The 18,584-nt window shown below is 41.9% G+C and overlaps 1 protein-coding gene across 2 annotated transcripts in view; it reads left to right on the top strand.

Annotated features, from left to right (window-relative positions):
• hars (histidyl-tRNA synthetase) overlaps window positions 1-16,816 on the top strand; it is a 30,386-nt gene extending 13,570 nt beyond the window's left edge. For both annotated transcript variants that reach the window (XM_080201244.1, XM_080201243.1), the window contains 7 exons: window positions 3,182-3,280; window positions 6,129-6,222; window positions 6,922-7,049; window positions 10,732-10,992; window positions 12,929-13,045; window positions 15,146-15,292; window positions 16,493-16,816. In XM_080201244.1, the coding sequence (XP_080057370.1) occupies window positions 3,182-3,280; window positions 6,129-6,222; window positions 6,922-7,049; window positions 10,732-10,992; window positions 12,929-13,045; window positions 15,146-15,292; window positions 16,493-16,552 (906 nt within the window). In that variant the 3' untranslated portion in view covers window positions 16,553-16,816. The remainder of the gene's footprint in view (window positions 1-3,181; window positions 3,281-6,128; window positions 6,223-6,921; window positions 7,050-10,731; window positions 10,993-12,928; window positions 13,046-15,145; window positions 15,293-16,492) is intronic.
• The last annotated feature ends 1,768 nt before the right edge of the window (window positions 16,817-18,584 follow it).

Below are 18,584 nucleotides of genomic sequence, written 5' to 3'. Positions count from 1 at the left end.
ATTGCATTCATTGTTTAGTTGTGCTTTCCTGTATGTGTTTTTGTATTTATACCGTTCCAAATAGAGCTGATAACTTAATTTACGACTCAGCCCTCCTTCATCCCAGTGGGCCACAGATTGAAACTGGGTATGTTCACCAACCTTGAATGAGTTTTAATAAACGTTGAATATTTCATAGCACGTTATAGAAAATACTTATTTGTATATCAGTAGAACTGTCATCAACCTCAAGCAGTAAAAGGAAGATAAATATTTAGACAGAGCACAGTCAGCAATTGTGAGCAATCAACATGCACTTAACTTAATTTGTCTTTGCTTTATGTGCGTATCACTTCAGTGACACTAGTAGGAAAAGAGTTGTGCTAATGGAAATTAGCAGAATGTGGCAAACCTGCAAAAAGGCAACAGTCAACAAAATGACTGCACTCAGAACCCTGATCTCCCGCATATGATCCCTGGGCTGCAGGTTGCCCACCATTGCTGTAGAGGGCACTGGCACAGTAGTCTTTGTGAAAATGCTGTGGGAGGGGACAGCTGTTTGGTTGGTTCCATGTTTTGGATTGTAGGCCATAGTGCCTTGATTAAAAGAGGGTGTAGCTCATTAAACTAAAAGCTTTCATTTCAGAGGGCTGAATGCATAGCTCATCACTTCGTAGGTCAGGACTACACCAAGGTTAAAATGAGGAGGAGAGATTGTTAGCTAATCGCAAGGTTAGATTTGAAAGAGAGTGTGTTGTAAGTGGATAGACTGAGGCGGATAAATAGTCTGTGATTTTTCAGGTCATGTGTAAAGAATAATTTAAAATAGGGATTGCTCAATAGTGGATGCTGAGAAGGATTGCAGCTCTTAATTCTGTATTATATTTCATTCTTCCATCATTCTTAAACGAAGCAGGTTCTATACTTACTTTAAAATATCCAAATTTTGTACTTCAGCTTACATGTTACAGTGATACAGTTCTTGTGCTATAGTTCATGGAATTGCGAGGTTTCAATATAAACACAAGGAAATGCAAATAAGTCTCAAATCTGAAGCCTGGGTTACTCTGCATTTTCTACCCACTGTTAAGATGAAGTTGATCTAATAGTGATCCTACCTAATAGTTGATTGTTTTTATGTATATCTGCTCTCATCGTTTTACGTATTGCCTCCATTTGTGAGTTCCGTAAATATTAGCTTTGTAATTTATGTGGATGTGAGAGTCATTGGGAAGACTGGAATTTATTGTCCATCCCTTGGTTCCTGAGAAGATGTTGGTGAGCGATATTCTTGAAGGATGCAGTCTAGGTGTCTTGTCCTTTGTGGAAGTTTGATTCAAGCGAGAAGTTTGCTTGGCCACTTCAAAGGACATTTAGGAGTCAACCACATTTGATGTGGAATTAGATGAAAGATATCAGCCAGGTTGGGCAAGGACCTACCTCATAGAATATTAGTGACACAGTTAGGGTTTTTTCAAGCAACTGACAACATGCACGGACTTTATTTTTAATCTGAATTCAAATTCTCAAGATCACAATCTGGATTGTTAATCCAATTATCTTTTTCTAAAAAAGTTTTTGTTGAAATGCTGAGAGATTGCAAAAAACATAAATGCAAGATTAGATCAGAGGCTAGGAATATTGTAGTGAGTAACTCGACTCCTGACTCCCCAAAACCTGTCCACCATCTACAAGGCACAAATCAGGAGTGTGATGGAATACTCCCCACTTGCTTAGATGAGTGCAGCTCTAACAACATTCAAGAGGTTCGACACCATCCAGAACAAAGCACTTGATTGGCACCATAACCACAAATATCCACTACGTCCACCACCAACGCTCAGTAGTAGCAGTGTGTACTATCCACAAGATGCACTGCAGGAACTCACCAACAATCCAGAGACAGCACCTTTCAAACCCACGACCACTTTCATCTAGAAGGATAAGAGTAATAGCTACAGGGAAACTGCAACATCTGCAAGTTCTCCTCCAAGCCACTCACCATCCTGACTTGGAAAGATACTGCCATTCCTGTGCAGTCGATCGGTTAAAATCCTGGAATTCCCTCTCTAACAGCATTGTGGATCAACCCACAGCACATGGAGAACAGCATTTCAAGAAGGCAGCTCACCACCACTTTCTCAAGGGCAATGAGGCTTGGGCAATAAATACTGACCAGTCAGTGACGCCCATATCCCATGACTGAATTTTAAAAGAAGAGGGATCTGGCTGTCCTGGTGCTTGAATCACAGAAGACTAGTATGCAGGTACTGCAAGTAATTAGGAAAGCTAACAGAATGTTATTGTTTATTGTGAGGGGAATTGATTACAAAATTTGGGAGGTTGTGCTTCAACTGTTCAGGATGTTGGTGAGACCACATTTAGAGTAGAATGTACAGTATTGGAACAGTATTGTAAAGATACTTTAGAAACAGTTCAGAGATGGTTTGGTAAACTAATAACAGGAATAGTGCATTGTCTTTTGAGGAAAGGTGGACAGGTTATGTTTTTTTCACTGGATATAGAAGAGTAAGAGTCAACGTGATTGAAACCTCTAAGATGCTGAGTGACCTTGACAGGATGGGTGTGGAGAAAATGTTTCCTTTTTTTGGAGAATTTAGAACTGAGGATCACTGTTTAAAAATAAAGGGTTGCTCGTTTAAGATGGTGATGAAGTGAATTTCTTTCCTTGAGGGTTATGAGTCTGGAATTCTCTTCCTCCAAAAGGCAGTGGAAGCAGAGTTTTTGAATATTTTTAAGGCAGAGCAAATAGATTATTGATAAACGGAGGGGCGGGGGGGAGTAGTGAAAGGTTATCAAGGGCTAGCAGGAATGAGGGGTTGAGTTTACAATCAGATCTGTCATAATCTTATTGAATGGTGGAGCAGCTCGATGGGTTGAGTGGCCTACTCCTGCTCCTGATTTGTATGCTGGTATTGGTGCCAGCTTTCTGTAAGGCGATGGTTTAACTCTTAAGTTAAACATTGCCTGTTTACCCACAGAAATTTCAGGATTTTCTTTTTCAAATCTTTATTACTTTTCCCGGTACCCTTTCTCTTTCTTTTTGATTATCAGTAATTTGAAACAGTGAAGGTCCAATTTTACACATTACAGTGACTCATTCAGAAGATTGAAACCATATCTTGTGATAAATCTATCCTGATGCCAAAACCTTGTAACTATGTCCATTGTCTGAATTCAGGTTAATGACAGGCGTGTCCTTGATGGGATGTTTGAAGTGTGCGGCGTGCCAGCTGATAAATTTCGAACAATCTGTTCTGCAGTGGATAAAATGGACAAGGTAATGTCTGATTCACGGACCAGACTTGTTATCCTTTAAGTAGAAAATTGGTGAAAAGTCTAGCCCATTATTTTCCACAGTCTGTTCCAAATCCTTGTTTAAAACCACTGGTTTATGCACTTTTTTTTCCCGGAGTTTCAAGTTGATTAAAAAAAAAAGACTTCAAAACAGAAAATGCTGGGTGTACTCAGCAGGTCAGGCAGCATCTGTGATGAGAAAGACAAAGGATTAATGTTTAAATTCACAGACCAGTTGTCAGCTGTACATGTTCATCTGGGGAGGCTACAATAGTCCTTGGTGAGGATAGTGAAAACCAGCCAGCATTCCAGTTGCTACACGTGCGTGCATTGGCAAGAGGACGGTTGTCATCTTAACAGTGAAACTTTTAAATATTAATTTCTGGAATGTGAGTGTCACTGACCTGGGCTAGCATTTATTGTCCATTCCTAATTGCACTTGAAGTTTAGGGTTTGAAGGAAATAAACCATTGCTGACCAAAAGTACAAACACTTTCACCCAGCAACACCCCACCGACCCTCCCACATACACCCAAGCACCCTTGCCCATGCTCACACTCGTACACACTCACACACACTCTCTCACTCACTCTCTCCCACAGACATACTTACACACAGACACACACACACATTCACCCACACACACGTTCTCCCATGCATATACTCATGCGCACACACACGTACACTTGCACTCATCACTCCCTCCTACGCACTCATCACTGTCTCCTACACACTCATCACAACAGCTTTTCTTCCCGGTGCAGTCAAGGCTTTGCCTTTCTGAAACCAGCCAAAACCCAAAGTCACGGGGCTCCCACCTGAGCTTAGCCTTGTGGCCCTAATGTGAGCCAGATATACCAGGCCCCCTGGGTTATAGCCTCAATACTGGGCTCCCTGGGTTCTAACCTCAATGCTGCTTCCATCATTCTGGTAGCCCTCAGCATATTCACCAGTGTCCAATCGAACACTGTTTCACTTCCTCGTTTGTTGCTAATTGGCACCTAGCAAAAGTGGGAGAGAACTGGCTCATGATTGGAGGAACAGCTCCAAGAATACTCTTCCATTGAAACTCACCTATTGACCAGGATTTCAGAAATTGGTGCTGGGTATTGCGTAGAGGGAGCACTGTGCAGAGGGGCATTGTGGGCTGCATTTGTGTCCTGGTCCGAACTGTGCACGCACCTGAGTTAGAATCCCTGACATTAACACTTTCTGTTTCCACAGTGCCACCTAACCTGGGTGTTTTACAGCAGTTTCTGTGTTTAGTTCAGATTTTCAGTATCTACAGTTTGCAAATATCTTTTCTGTTTGCTTGGGGTACAGGCTGATCTCTTGAAGCTGGTAGTAGTATAGTTTATTCAGTCCCTTCTGTCTGAGCTCTGTATGTGTGTGGCCAAGCAGCTGCCTCTGTTGTCCCCTTTAAGATATTGCCAGTGCGTGGCCTTGCAAAAGTAATTGAAAGTGTATTGAGATGAGGAGTGAAATGTAGAGAGGATATTGACTGATTTTTGTAAAACTTTTGGTGATATTTTTCTCTACAGCTGTAAATAGGGGAGAGAGAGTTTATTCAGTTGCAGTCCCTTGAGATGGTATTTCAAAATGCTTCTTCATAATGATGATGTTTAGAAACAGCTTCCTAAACTGACTGTTCCTTTATACACTTGTGCTTTAGTAACGAGAATGAAGCTAATGGAACAGCTAGCCGTCCCAGTTAGAATTTTTCCCAAATGTTGTGGAAGTGTTTCTAATTGCGGTGAAGGATTTTCCCTCGGGGATTATTTGTTATCTACATCAAACATTCTAGCGTGGTCTGCCGTGGGCGGAAGACTCCCCAAGCACTTTTAACTGCCCTTGATCATTATTCTCTTGATGTTAATGATCAGATAAGTGTTCTACCAGAGGCAGACAGTGCTTTATCTTTCCTTTTTCTGTTTTACCTGGTTACTCACTGGGGTGTTTTTATGCAAATGAATCTGCCCAAACTGCACTGACCTTCTGAAGTGCTTTCAGCATTGCTAAAGTCAGCGCAGAATTCAGATCGACCCCCTGACCTACACAGTCAGCTCTGTACAGTACTACAGATCCCCCTGACCTACACAGTCAGCTCTGCGCAATACTACAGATCCCCTGACCTACACAACCAGCTTTTTAACTGAGTCACTATTCAAGTTTATACATGTGGATCATGTTCAGTCCTGGCATGATTTCTATAAATTTGACCATTGCCCTACTAATCAAATAAAGAAACTTGTTTTTTTCATGAACTTAAGTGATTTTGGCACGGTGGCACAGTGATTAGCACTGCTGCTTCACAGCGCCAGGGATCCAAGTTCAGTTCCAGCCTTGGGTGAATGTCTGTGTGCAGTCTGCACACTCTCCCCTTTATCTGCGTGAGTTTTTTCCGGATGTTCCGGTTTTCTCCCACAGTCCAGTGATGTGCGTGTTAGTTGTTTGGCAATGATAAATTGACCCTAGTGTCAAGGGGATTTGCAGGGTAAATATGTGGGGTTATGGGGATAGGCCATGGGTGGGATTGTGTCAGTGCAGGCTCGATGGACCAAATGGCTTCCTTCTGCACTGTAGGAATCCTATGATTCCCTGTCTGTTTTAACTGGATTAAGTCTTGAGCATGTGCTTTCTGATCGCTGCCATTGTTTTTTTTAAAGCACTTACCCATCTTTTCAATATATTCATTTTATTTAGATTGTTTTTACTTTCACATTCCCTTATCATGCTGTTCCATTTCTTTACCAATCCTGCTGATACATCCCTGTGCTGGTCACTATCTGGTTTCTGTGGATTCATTCCTTTCATGACTCATGTACCTATAGATGCCATGGGAAGAAGTGAAGAATGAAATGGTTGCAGAAAAGGGCCTCGCTCCTGAGACCGCTGACAAGATTGGAGAATATGTTCAGCTGCATGGTATGCTTTCTTTTCACAAAATGCTCTGAGTAATGTCATCAAAGCTGTCTCCACTTTTGTCGATTCATGCTAAGTACTGTCTGTAAGATGCACATTGTATAATGGTTCTTTTGCATGGGGAACAAACTTGAATTTAAAGGATTGTTCATGTTGTCAGATGCCAGTGAATTGCTTTTTGAGGAGTAGGCATTATTGTTCAGGCACATGCAATGGGTGTTTCACTCAGAGGTGTCACAAATGACAGGGGATAACTGATCAGACTCTGTTTGTTTGTTTTGCTAGTGTTGAATGAGGATGGAATGTTGGCCATTTAATTGGGAGAGTTTTGCCAATGTCAGAGAGGAGAGGCCATGAGTAAGCTCTAAACATAAACTCGGGTGAATGGAGAGAAAGCCTCTGCCGTATGCTGGCTTACATGCTTGCTCTTGTGTGTAAGTGGTGCCAGGGTAAGAAATGTGGCTGTGATTTGGTGGGGGACATTTTCAGTGCAAGCAGGGGACGTACTCCTGTCAAAGTGGTAGAGAGAGCTTAGGCCACTGTCTGAATGCAGCCTATCTAAATCTAAAGATTTAGAATACAAATAAACATGCCACTTTTTAAATTAATTATCTAATTTTGATGAAATAATGGAGTGGTTACTTTTTCTGTGCTACTTATTCTCTCCATGAAGCACAGAGGATAATTCACTATGTTTTGCAGGTGGGTCAGAGTTGATTGACCGGCTGGTACAAGATGCTAAACTGTCCCAGAACAAGGTGGCTATGGAAGGTCTGAATGACATGAAGCAGCTCTTTGAGTATTTGACACTTTTTGGTGTTGCAGAGAAGGTAAGCAGCTCACCTACATGATTTAAACTTTTCTAATAGAATCACATCCTCAGCTCCCAGTTTGTATGGAGATGGAATATCAATTGTAGGATGTAACCTGTCAGGGCTGTCCTAAAATAGGAGTTTTTAACAAATCTGTTGGCAGCTGGAAAAAACGTAACCATTTTCTTTACCCCAAAGGATATAAATGATTTGTGTGAACTAGAGAGAGTGCAGCTTTGTTACAGATTCAACATATTCCTGGCACCTTCATCACATGACTCACCCCGCCACATCTCAGCCGTTATCACAAATGTGTCCATGCTTCTGACGCACTGCCTTCCTATACCAATTGGAAAATGGAAAAGACTCATTACCCAATTGGACGATGCTTGACTGTCAGCCTTACAATTCCCCCTGTCCCCGCCCCCATCCCCTGCCATTTTTCAATATTTTTGATGTCTGGTATAGAGAAATATTCAAAGAAAATAACCAAAAAAAATCTGTTTTAATGTCCAAATGATATTTCTCCAGGGTGGCACACAGCTGTGTCCTGGAGATTGAGCTTCAGTTCTTGGAGACTCCAGGCCAGCCCTGGAGAGTTAGCAAGCCTACCCACTTACGGCGTAAATTGTACGTTTTCTGTGCAAAAAGAGAGTGTATTTTGAAGTCTTTTGGCTTCACTGATCAGCTAATGATGCAATTGCACCTGAAATTATTGAGGCAAAAATGCAGTAAATATTTGAGTCATATAGTTGGCATTCTTGTTTCATTTTCGTGACCTCACAGTTCACCTCCTGCATACAGTAAGTGAGATAAAAAGCATTACAAGAAATCCAGTTTGTATATTTATGATTTACTCGAAACCCGACTTTAGTTTTCCAAAGCCATTTGAAAATGAATGGCGGAATGGACTGATGGTTGTTGGGTAATCTTTGTTAAATTACATGTCTTGTCAATAGTGCACGTTTCCTATAAACATCCTGCTTGCTTCCTGCAGCATCAGCCTCATTACATTTTTTTGATATTGCTGTTTCTTCTGAAGCAGCAATTTACAATGAACAATGTATTACAATAACAGCTGATGTTCATATTGGGCATGTAAGATCCCAGAATGAAACCTGACTTGATAGATCCTAACTTTCTTTTCGAAACTCTGGAAGAAAGTTAATCAGCAAATTCACAGGAGTTTGCGGATGAACTTTGAACACAGAATAAAATATCAAACAAGAACAGTGATCTATATTGCACCAGACAAAAAGGGTGGAAAATCTTAACACAAACACAAGAAAATAATTCAATGTTTACATTGGCCTCACCCCAGCTATATCTTCACATAATTTTTTTTATAAAGAACAAAGAACAACACAGCACAGGAAACAGGCCCTTCGGCCCAACGAGCCCGCACCGCCATATTAACAATGCATTTTTCCTACACCTCCCTCGACCTGTGTCTATGCTTATGGTACCCCCATTGGAAACCAGATTCAGGGAAAATAATTTGGGGACAATTTGTTACACCAATCAGCCTAAGAGCACATCTTTGGGGTGTGGTAGGAAACCGGAGCACCCGGAGGAAACCCACGCAACATAAGAACATAAGAAATAGGAGCAGAAGTAGGCCATCTAGCCCTTTGAGCCTGCCCAGCCATTCAATAAGATCATGGCTGATCTGTCGTGGCTCAGTTCCACATTCCCGCCCTCTCCCCATAACCCTTAATCCCCTCTCTTATCAAAAACCCATCAACCCGCGTCTTAAAAATATTTAGCGAGGTAGCCTCCACCACTTCAACGGGCAGAGAATTCCAGAGATTCACCACCCTGTGAGTGAAGAAGTTCCTCCTCAACTCCGTTCTAAACCGCCCCCCCTTTGTCTTGAGGCTGTGCCCCCTAGTCCTACTATCCTTTCTGAGCGGGAAGAGTCTCTCCACCTCTATCCTATCCATCCCATTCATCATCTTATACGTCTCAATGAGATCTCTCCTCATTCTTCTAAACTCTAACGAGTACAAGCCTAGTTTATTCAGCCTCTCCTCATAGCTCAACCCCCTCAACTCCGGCATCAGCCTAGTAAACCTCCTCTGCACTCCCTCCAAGGCCAAAATATCCTTGCGTAAGTACGGCGCCCAAAACTGCACACACTACTCTAGCTGCGGCCTCACCAATGCCCTATATAGCCGCAGCAAGACCTCCCTACTTTTATATTCAATCCCCCTCGCTATGAAGGCCAGCATCCCATTCGCCTTCCTGACCACCTGCTGCACCTGCAAGCTGGGTTTTTGCGACTCATGCACAAGGACCCCAAGGTCCCTCTGCACCGTCGCCTGCTGCAGTTTTTCGCCACGTAAGTAATAGTCCTTCCTACCATTATTCCTACCAAAGTGGACCACCCCACAGGGAGAATGTGCAAACTCCCACAGACACTGGCCCAAATCCATGTATCTGCACAGCTAGCAGTGATAGTCACTGAGCTGTTGTGGTGCCCATCTGCTAGACCAGTTTTAAGCATACACAAACAACGCGAAGTACTAGGCCACTCTCAAAACATCCAAGAGCAGCCCACGCACAACCCACCGTGTGCATTCCCCTCGTTAGACAACAAGGTGGATCGACACACCTGCGGAGTAAAAGAGACAAAACATCAACACGTAGCATTAGCTTTCCAGTAATGTCCCAAGGCTCTGACCCTTATTTAAAACCATCTCCTATAACCCTCCATCCCTGTTTCACTCATGTGCCTATCTAAGTAAACCTTAAACAAGTCCAGCGTTCCTGCCTCCACCACCTTATTTGGTAGTGCATTCCATACCCCTTATGTAAATTTGTAATATTTATCCTATACTTAAATAGTCAAGGTGAGTATCAGATACATGTGAATTGACAGGGAGGCTGTATTCAGACACATCTGACTCCAAAGTACATGACAGATGCAACCTAAGCAGATTGCGTGGATTCCTCAACAACCCACCCAGACATTTGTCACACTGAGCCAGCCTGTGACACTGAAACTCCGCCTTTCTCACAAAGGTTTTCGTTCGAGTTGGAATTCCCTCCATGCTACGTCTACAGCTGCAACATGGAGTCACCAACTTTTGGCTGCCCTCTGGGCTAGCACAGATCTTCTGGGCTTCTCTTGAATCCACTTTGCTTCAATTCTGCTCTCCACAGCTTTCCCAGAATGTATTTCTCACTTCCTTTTCTCTCAATTTAAAAGATCTGCTTTGATCTCTGTCCTTATCCCTTACCTGCAGCTGTCTTCTGGGATCTCTTTCAGACCCACTCTTCGGTTTGGGACCTCTTCCCTGTTCCCTGGGGCACCTTCCTCTGAATTGAGCTCCAGTTGCAGGTCACTTGACCTGCTTTTCATGCTGTATTGCTTTTCTTCATTTGGGTGTGCACATAGGGCTGGTTCCCGGCCCGAAAATGGCAAACAGATGCCAACTGTGCATGTGTGGCCATCCCCCAGTCTGCACATGCAAGGAAGGCCAGAGGCAATCATTTGTGCTTTATGACAAATACTATAAATAATCTTCAATTGAAAACTCACGGCAATCATTCTTTAGCTCACTTCTTAAAGAAAGATAATGGAAAGGTTGAAACGTTGTTTAGAGCTTTCATTTAAAAAATAACTTTCAGTGCCTAATGTTTGCAATTTTAAATTTATATTCATTTTGTGTTGTGAATAATTGCTTTTATTTTTCAGGTTCTTTTTGATCTGAGTTTAGCTCGAGGTTTAGACTACTACACTGGTGTCATCTACGAGGCTGTGCTAACTCCGAGTCAGGCAGATATCCAGACACAGCAGAATGAACACTCTGAACCAGTTAACGTTGGCAGTGTCGCTGCTGGAGGGCGGTATGATGGCCTCGTTGGAATGTTTGACCCCAAAAATCGGAAAGTGCCTTGTGTGGGAGTCAGCATTGGGATTGAAAGGATATTCTCCATTATGGAACAGAGACTAGAGGTACCGCACCTGATTTCTTATGTGCTTTAGAACAAGAAAAATGGTTTAAGAAAAGAAACTTTGAGTGTTCTTGGACACTTTACACCAGTTGTACTGCATTTTTGGTCAAGTTGCAACATGTATTTTCTCTTCAATTCCTTTAGTCCAGTGTGCCTGTTTTCAAATGAACCTTCACACATTTGATTGAATTGCACCTTCAGATGAAGTGTGGGTTGTGTAGCAGCCAAAGATAGTTCCATATTTGCTGCACTGATAACCTGGAAGACAGATTTTTCAGTGGATTGATACTAGATTTGACATTCTGATATCTGATCCATTTGTTGCTGAGCTCATGATATTTCTCATGGTAGAGCAGATTCGTCGTCTTTTTATTTTAGTTACCTATGCAAACCTATGATTTCCCCTTTTCATCCTGTTCACCTGTATTGCAGTGGTTATGTTGGTGTATTAGTAAACAAGAGTCCTACATGCACATCAGATAAAATCTTATAGTGGCAGCTTCCAAATTTGAATGCAGGGCTATTGGGTTGTTATAAATAAACAACAGGAACATTAATGACTGTTCAGTAAGGAAACCTGCCTTCCTTACCCAGACTGGTCTATGTGACTGCATTAACTCATTACTGCCTTGTTCTGTCTTAGAAAGCCACTTGGTTATCTCAAATCAGGGAAAATGAGAATGGACAATAAGCCTCTTCCTGAGAAAACTTTCCAATGCTCTGCCTTAGCTGCTCTCCCCAATGCCTCACACACACACCCGCCGCCACCACCACCATAATGTTATAAAAGTGCACAACACTAAAGAAGAAAGAAGCATTTAGATGAACATTTGGGTTGCCATAGCATTCAAGGCTTCAGACCCAGCGCTGCAAAATGGGATTTGAGTAGATAAATGGTTGGTTAGCACAGTCACAATGTGCCGAGGGGCCTTGTGCTGCATTGTAAAACTCTGATTCAATGACATGACCTTTCATACATTCCATTCAGTGCAAACCATGTAAATTTCTTCCAACACTGTTACTCACTACATTTACAATTACAGTTAATAGCTACAAGGTTTGTTACATTTTCTTTATTCATTCATGGGACATGGCCACCATTTATTGCGCATCCCTAGTTGCCCTTGAGAAGGTGGTGGTGAGCTGCCTTCTTGAATCACTGCAGCCTGTGTGCTGTGGGTTGACTCACGATGCTGTTACGGAGGGAATTCCAGGATTTTGAAGTCAGGATAGTGAACAGCTTGGAGGGGAAGTTGCAGATACTGGTGTTCCCACATGTCTACTGACCTTGTTCTTCCAGATGGAAGTGATTGTGGGTTTGGAAGGTGCTGTCTAAGGTGAATTTCTGCAGTGCATCTTGTAGATAGTATCCATTGCTGCTACTGCTGAGCCTGCCGTGTAGAGAGAGTGGGTGTTCATGGATTTGGTGCCAATCATGCGGGCTGCTTTGTCCTGGATGATGTCAAGCTTGTTGGAGCATGTCAAACATAGAGCCCAGGGAGTTTTATACAGTTTCCAGCCCATTGGTGCACGATGGCTGAAAAGTCATATCAGGAGTTGGGTAAGTGGCTAGGCAGGTGTGTGCAATACATGTCTGAATTTCACTGCACTGGCGAGTGAGTGTGCTGCCAACAGCCCCAGGTGAGAGCATTACATTCTTAATTTGCAAATGAAAAGAAAATGTGGAACATGGATATGGGGAAAGAACATGGTGGGGTTGGGGAAGGGAGAATGACGACAACTAATTGTAAAGCTTATTCAAAAAGCTGGTGCAGACACAATGTGTTAAATGGCCTCCTATAACAGAGTCAGTAAACTCCACTGTAGTATCCATGCTGGTTTCCTGCCTTCCCTCAGTGAGTAAGTTCTCCGTCATTCCTTTTCCTGAAACAGTATATCCTATGGATTTTTTTTTTACTTCTGTTCTGTTTTGCCAGGCCTCAGATCAAAAAATTCGTACGACAGAAACACAGGTTCTTGTTGCTACGGCGCAGAAGAAGCTTCTGGAAGAGAGGATGAAGTTGGTGGCAGAGCTTTGGAAGTCTGGAATTAAGGTTTGTGACATTCTACAATGCTCAGTTGACATGGCAAGTAACGGGATGAGAAACTTCACTGAAGTGGAGAGATTGGAGAATCTGAGACTTCTATTTAGAGCAGTGCTGGTTAATGGGGATGCATTAGAGTTATTCAAAATTCCGAGGGATTTTATAGAGCAAATTAAGGAAACTGTTCCCTTTGGTATGTCAGTAACCAATGATCTAAAATAATTGGCAGAAAAACTAAAGAGGAAATCATGGAGAATCTATTTCACAAAAGAGTTGTTATGATCTGTAAGGCACTATTTGAAAGGGTGGTGAAATCAGATTCCCAAAAGACGTTCAGGAGAGCATTGTTTTTGTATTTGAAAAAACAAATTTGCAGAATTACGCAGCAAGAGCTGGAATTTGGGGCCAAATTGGATAAACTTTTCAAAGAACCAGCACAGGACGATGGATCGAATGGCTGTAAGACTCTATAATTCTAGATTTAGTTCAAGTGAGGGTGGTGATAAAGATTTTTTTGTTGAAGAAGCATTGTGTGTTTATTGAAAATGACTTACTGAAAATCAAGATGTGTCCAGCTGTGAGGAGCTTTCCTTTCTCCCCCTTCCTTCAGCTCTGCCATTTGAATGGCTTGTTAATAATCCCCATGCAGAATGTGGATGCCACTTGCAGAAGGTGTGATATGGTTCTGACTGCTTGTGGATTCCTTTATCCATGAGTATCAGAATCTTTGGAATGGGGAGAGTTGGTGAGGAGGTAAATAAAACATTTGTTCGGACACCAGTTTTTCTCATGCAGCAGGTACCACTGCCCTCCAGGTCAATGCCAGCTATGTGACTTGTTAAGACCCAGGTCAAAGACTGCAAAGTGTTTGATGAAGTTAGCCAAGACCCTCAGTTTCACATTTGATTTTGGCATTAGTGAGTGGAAGTTGTTTCACTCCAGGTATGATTGAAGTGACCCACTAGGAAGCTTTTATCAAACAAAGTTTATTTAAGAATACAGTTAGAATATAGCAAAAATGATTCACATAACTTTTACCAATCACAGGACTTAAACATGACGCTGTATAACTCCTAATAGCTAGTTACCTCTGTTGTTCCAAATTAAAGCACCATCCCTTGGACATACACTCTTCTTCAGACTTAGCACAAAAACAAATATGCTCACGTGATGCTGGATTTTGAGCTCTATAATACCTCTGGACAAAAATCCAAGCCAGCTGTTTGCAAAGAATGATATATTCTCAAAACAGCCAAACTTCAAGGAGGTAAACCTAATCTCTGGTGGTTTCCAGTCTTCAGACTCCAGAGTGGGGGAAAAACGCTGCTGTTACACTCAGCTTCAAGCTGCTTCTGAAAACAAAACTAAAACCAAATGCTGTGTGAAAAATATCTGTCCTGAATCACATCACATGACATGATCTGTCAAACATCCCCAAATCAAGTTCTACTTGGCAAGGAAACATTAAAACCACAGAACACTGCATTAGTTCAGACTAAAATCAACATGTTATCAATCATATTGCTTCAGTAACAATGAAGAACACCAGCTACAGACAGCACGGTGCCTCCAAAACACCCTGCAGAGAAACATCATTAAAGTACATTTCTTAAAGGCACAGTACAATTGCAGACTATTACATTCTGCCAGGAAATGAGATTCTGTGTAAGTGATCAGAAATTAGTATCGGTCAACAAAATGCCAGCCAGCCCTGATGGGTAAAATAATCTAGTAAAAAGTCTGACAACACCAGGTTTTAGTCCAACCGATTTATTTGATAATAGACTCACAAGCTTTCGAGGTTTCCCTCTTCATCAGGTGAATGGAGAGGGAAACCTCGAAAGCTTGTGAGTCTATTATCAAATAAATCGGTTGGACTAAAACCTGGTGTTGTCAGACTTTTTACTGTGTTTACGCCAGTCCAACACCGGCATACCCACATCATAAAATAATCTAAGCAGTGTTCAGATATTATTTGAAACTCAATGTTTCCTGCCTCAGTGAATACAAATACTGAAATGACTCCATCAGAGGAGCAACTTCTTAGACGTGTTGTTCACCCATTCCATGGGATTTATAGTGGGGAACTTTTCTTGTACAATTCTACAGGCGGAAATCAGCTACAAGCAGAACCCAAAACTACTGAACCAGCTCCAGTACTGTGAGGAGACAGGAATTCCCCTGGTGGCTATAATTGGAGAACAGGAACTAAAAGATGGAGTTATCAAACTTCGAGTTGTTGCCACGAGAGAGGAGGTTAGTTATTTATTTACAAGTTACATTTGTATGAAAAAAGAAAATTCATAGCTGTTATGCTTAAGATTCTAAGTTTAAAACCCTTTGAGAGAGTTGAACCTTTATAAAGAAATGGTCTTATATAATGGACCCTTGCAAAAAAAAAATGCACATATTGAAAGACTCAAAATATTTGCAAGGTAGAGTGTACATGAGGCACTCAGCAGACCCTCAAATTATAAATTGTAGACAGCCATCACTGCACTTCAATTGATCTTTTTACAACTTAAAAGGCAGGGAATGTAAATCAGTGCTAACATAAGGGTTGGATTTTATTTCCAGTATTTCTTCTATGGGATGTGGGCATTGCCCTTCAATTGAGTGCTTTGCTGCGCCCTTTCAGATAATCAGTTAAAAATCAACCATATTGTGGTGGGTCTAGAATCACATGTAGGCCAAAGCATGAAAATATGGCAGATTTCCTTCCCTAAAGGACATGAGTGAATTAGATGAGTTTTTACAACAATTGAAGATAGTTTCATGGTCACCGTTACTCAGACCAGTTTTAAATCCAGATTTATTAATTTAGTTTAAATTCTACCAGCTGCCGTGGTGGGATTTGAGCCCAAGTCTCTGGATTACTAATCTCGCAATGTTTTGTTCCCTGTGACCGGGCTACTTGCCCCTTTAAGCCTGCTTTGTGAATCAGTAAGATCAGGGAATGGGAGATTCTTTCTCCAGCCTGCATAGCAGTAGAGAAAACTGCCCTATCAGGATATTTGCACGGCTTTATCCTGAGGATCAAGTGGTTTATTTTTCACTGTGATGCTGGGTAATAAAACTCCCTATTGAACGGAAAATATTGACAGCATTTACCATGAGCACTTTTGAAAATAAGATCACCTCATGCCCAGTGTGTCACAGCATCAGGCGATCGCTAGGAGATTGTCACGTGGCTACACATGTACTTAACGTAAAGGGACTGTTCCTCATGTACAGCATGTTTGTTCACTGCATGGTAAATTCTCAATAACCAAGCACCTGTGCGGCTTAATGCGAACTTTCTTTCTGCCAAAGTACCAAGTTGTCTGGAGGTTACAGCTTTTAATATGCGTTAAAGATTTGCTAACCAATTATGATATTTCAAAGATCCTTGTAAATTTACCCAGTGTGTTTTAAAGTGTGTGATTGGTGAATTGTTTTTTGGGTTGTCTTCTGCAGATTAATGTTGAAAGAGTAAATCTCGTTGAAGAAATCATGAAGAGAACATGTCAGTCCTAACCGCTTCAGGGAGATGTCTTATTTTTACATATTGGATGTTACTATGGATACCATACTCCCATCATTAACCTACTACCGCTTGTTGCTAAGCAAAGCGAACAAGAAACTCCCCGATCTGAAGGACACTTCTTTTTCCCTAATTAGACTTTAAAATTGGTTATGAATGTATATGTTCTGTTTGGATTATGTTTTGAGAAGAATATTCTGTGAGGGGAACTAGAATTTGCTGGCCCAGCCAGATCAATAAAAAGGCATGCTAGCAAATTGCTGTCTGTTTATTGACTCAAAATATTTGTTCACGCTTTTGCAAATAAACCCTAGTTATTTGGGATATCTTTCAAATCACTTTGGCAGCACAGTAATTAGCACTGTTGCCTCGTAGTGCCACGGGCCAGGGTTCAATTCCTAGCTTAGGTCACTGTTTGTGCGGAGCCTGTATGTTCTCCCCGTGTCTGTGTGGGTTTCTTCCGGATGCTCTGGTTTCCTCCCACAGTCCAAAGATGTGTGGGTTAGGTTGGTTGGCCATGCTAAATTGATCCTAGTGTGGGGTTACAGGAATAGGGCCTGTGTGGGATTGTGGTTGGTGCAGACTCGATGGGCTGAGTGGCCTCCTTTTGTAATTGTACAGATTCAATAACATCAGAATAAATGAGAATAACACTCATTTCTCACAATCATTCCTACTCTGTGCTAGTCCAGCTATGGCCACATTGGTCCAACTGTACCACTTTCCCTGTTTTCATCATGTATGTTCACGCAATATCGGCCAGTGGGATAAGGCAGTGATTTTCAAAAAGCTTTTGTGATTGGGTTCTCCTTTCAAATGAATTGGTGATCAGAAACATAGTGGCAACTCGTGATGTTCTTTGTGCTCTTGTTCCTTTTGTCCTACTCACCCACAGCCCCCTCCTCCAATGCTCCACTCTATATTGCTCTATTTTATTCTCTTAATTTGCATGTGTGGCTTCTAAGGAGTGTTTCAATGTTCTGCTTAGGAAGTATTTACTTCCATGTATCAGTGAGATGGCTGCTCCTGCTTCACAGGAGCCTGAGGAGAGTGGAAACATAGATACTGCAGAAGGGATGGAGTTGGGAGGGGTGCGGGGGTAGCATTGAGGACCACAGGAACAGGAGCACAGAACACTGGGTGCCACTTTATACCACATCATCCTGAGATACGGACTCTCCCAGAAAGTCTGTGGACCCGCAGTGGCTCACGACCTCAGCTTGAGAACAACTGCCATAAGGAAATTTATTTATAAGCAAATTCTCCATATTTGGATACTCCCTTTTGATGATTATGTAATTTGAATGAAAAATGAGCACAAAATGCAAAGGATCCGAGCCATGTTTCATAAATGATTTTGAAGGAGCAGTCTCACACACTAACATACACATACACATAAAAGCAAAATATTATGTATGCTTGAAATCCGAACTAAAAACCGAAACTGCTGGAAAAGCTCTGGGTCTGGTAGCATCTGGGGAGAGAGGAACTGGTTTCAGGTCTGGGACCTTTCTGGAATTTGAATGTAACAGATTTTGAGCAAATGAAAGAGGGGTGAGTCAAAGAGCAAAAGGGAAGGTCTCTGACAAGGTAAAAGTAAATTACTGCAGATCCTGGAACCCAAAAAAGAAAGTCAAAGCTCAAGGGTCATCTGGATCTAGACATCACCTCTGACTGAGATTTTTCAGCATTTTCTCTTTTGGTCTCTGATAGGGTGTTGGGCATGACAGTAAGTGGCAAGTTTCTGTGCTTATATCAGAAAGAATATTAATGGGACAAATAAAGAAGCCATCTTCCAAGATCCCATCTGCTTTATTAACAACTCCTGAATTCAGAGACACCAAAGCCAGCACTTAACTGATGAGCTGATTCAGCAAACTCGGACATCAGTCATCCTCTGGTCTCATATTGTGCACCACAAGAGTAGCCTGTGTAGAGATGTGAATGATGTGATTGCTGCTGCCAACATAGAGAGAAGCTAAGCAAAAATAAAGAAATACAAAAGGGAGGCTGAGGTTATGATCT

This window comes from Carcharhinus amblyrhynchos, chromosome 13 (assembly GCF_965287045.1).
Source record: "Carcharhinus amblyrhynchos chromosome 13, sCarAmb.v2.hapA, whole genome shotgun sequence".
NCBI lineage: Eukaryota > Metazoa > Chordata > Chondrichthyes > Carcharhiniformes > Carcharhinidae > Carcharhinus > Carcharhinus amblyrhynchos.
This window is presented reverse-complemented; position numbering and strand designations above follow the sequence as displayed.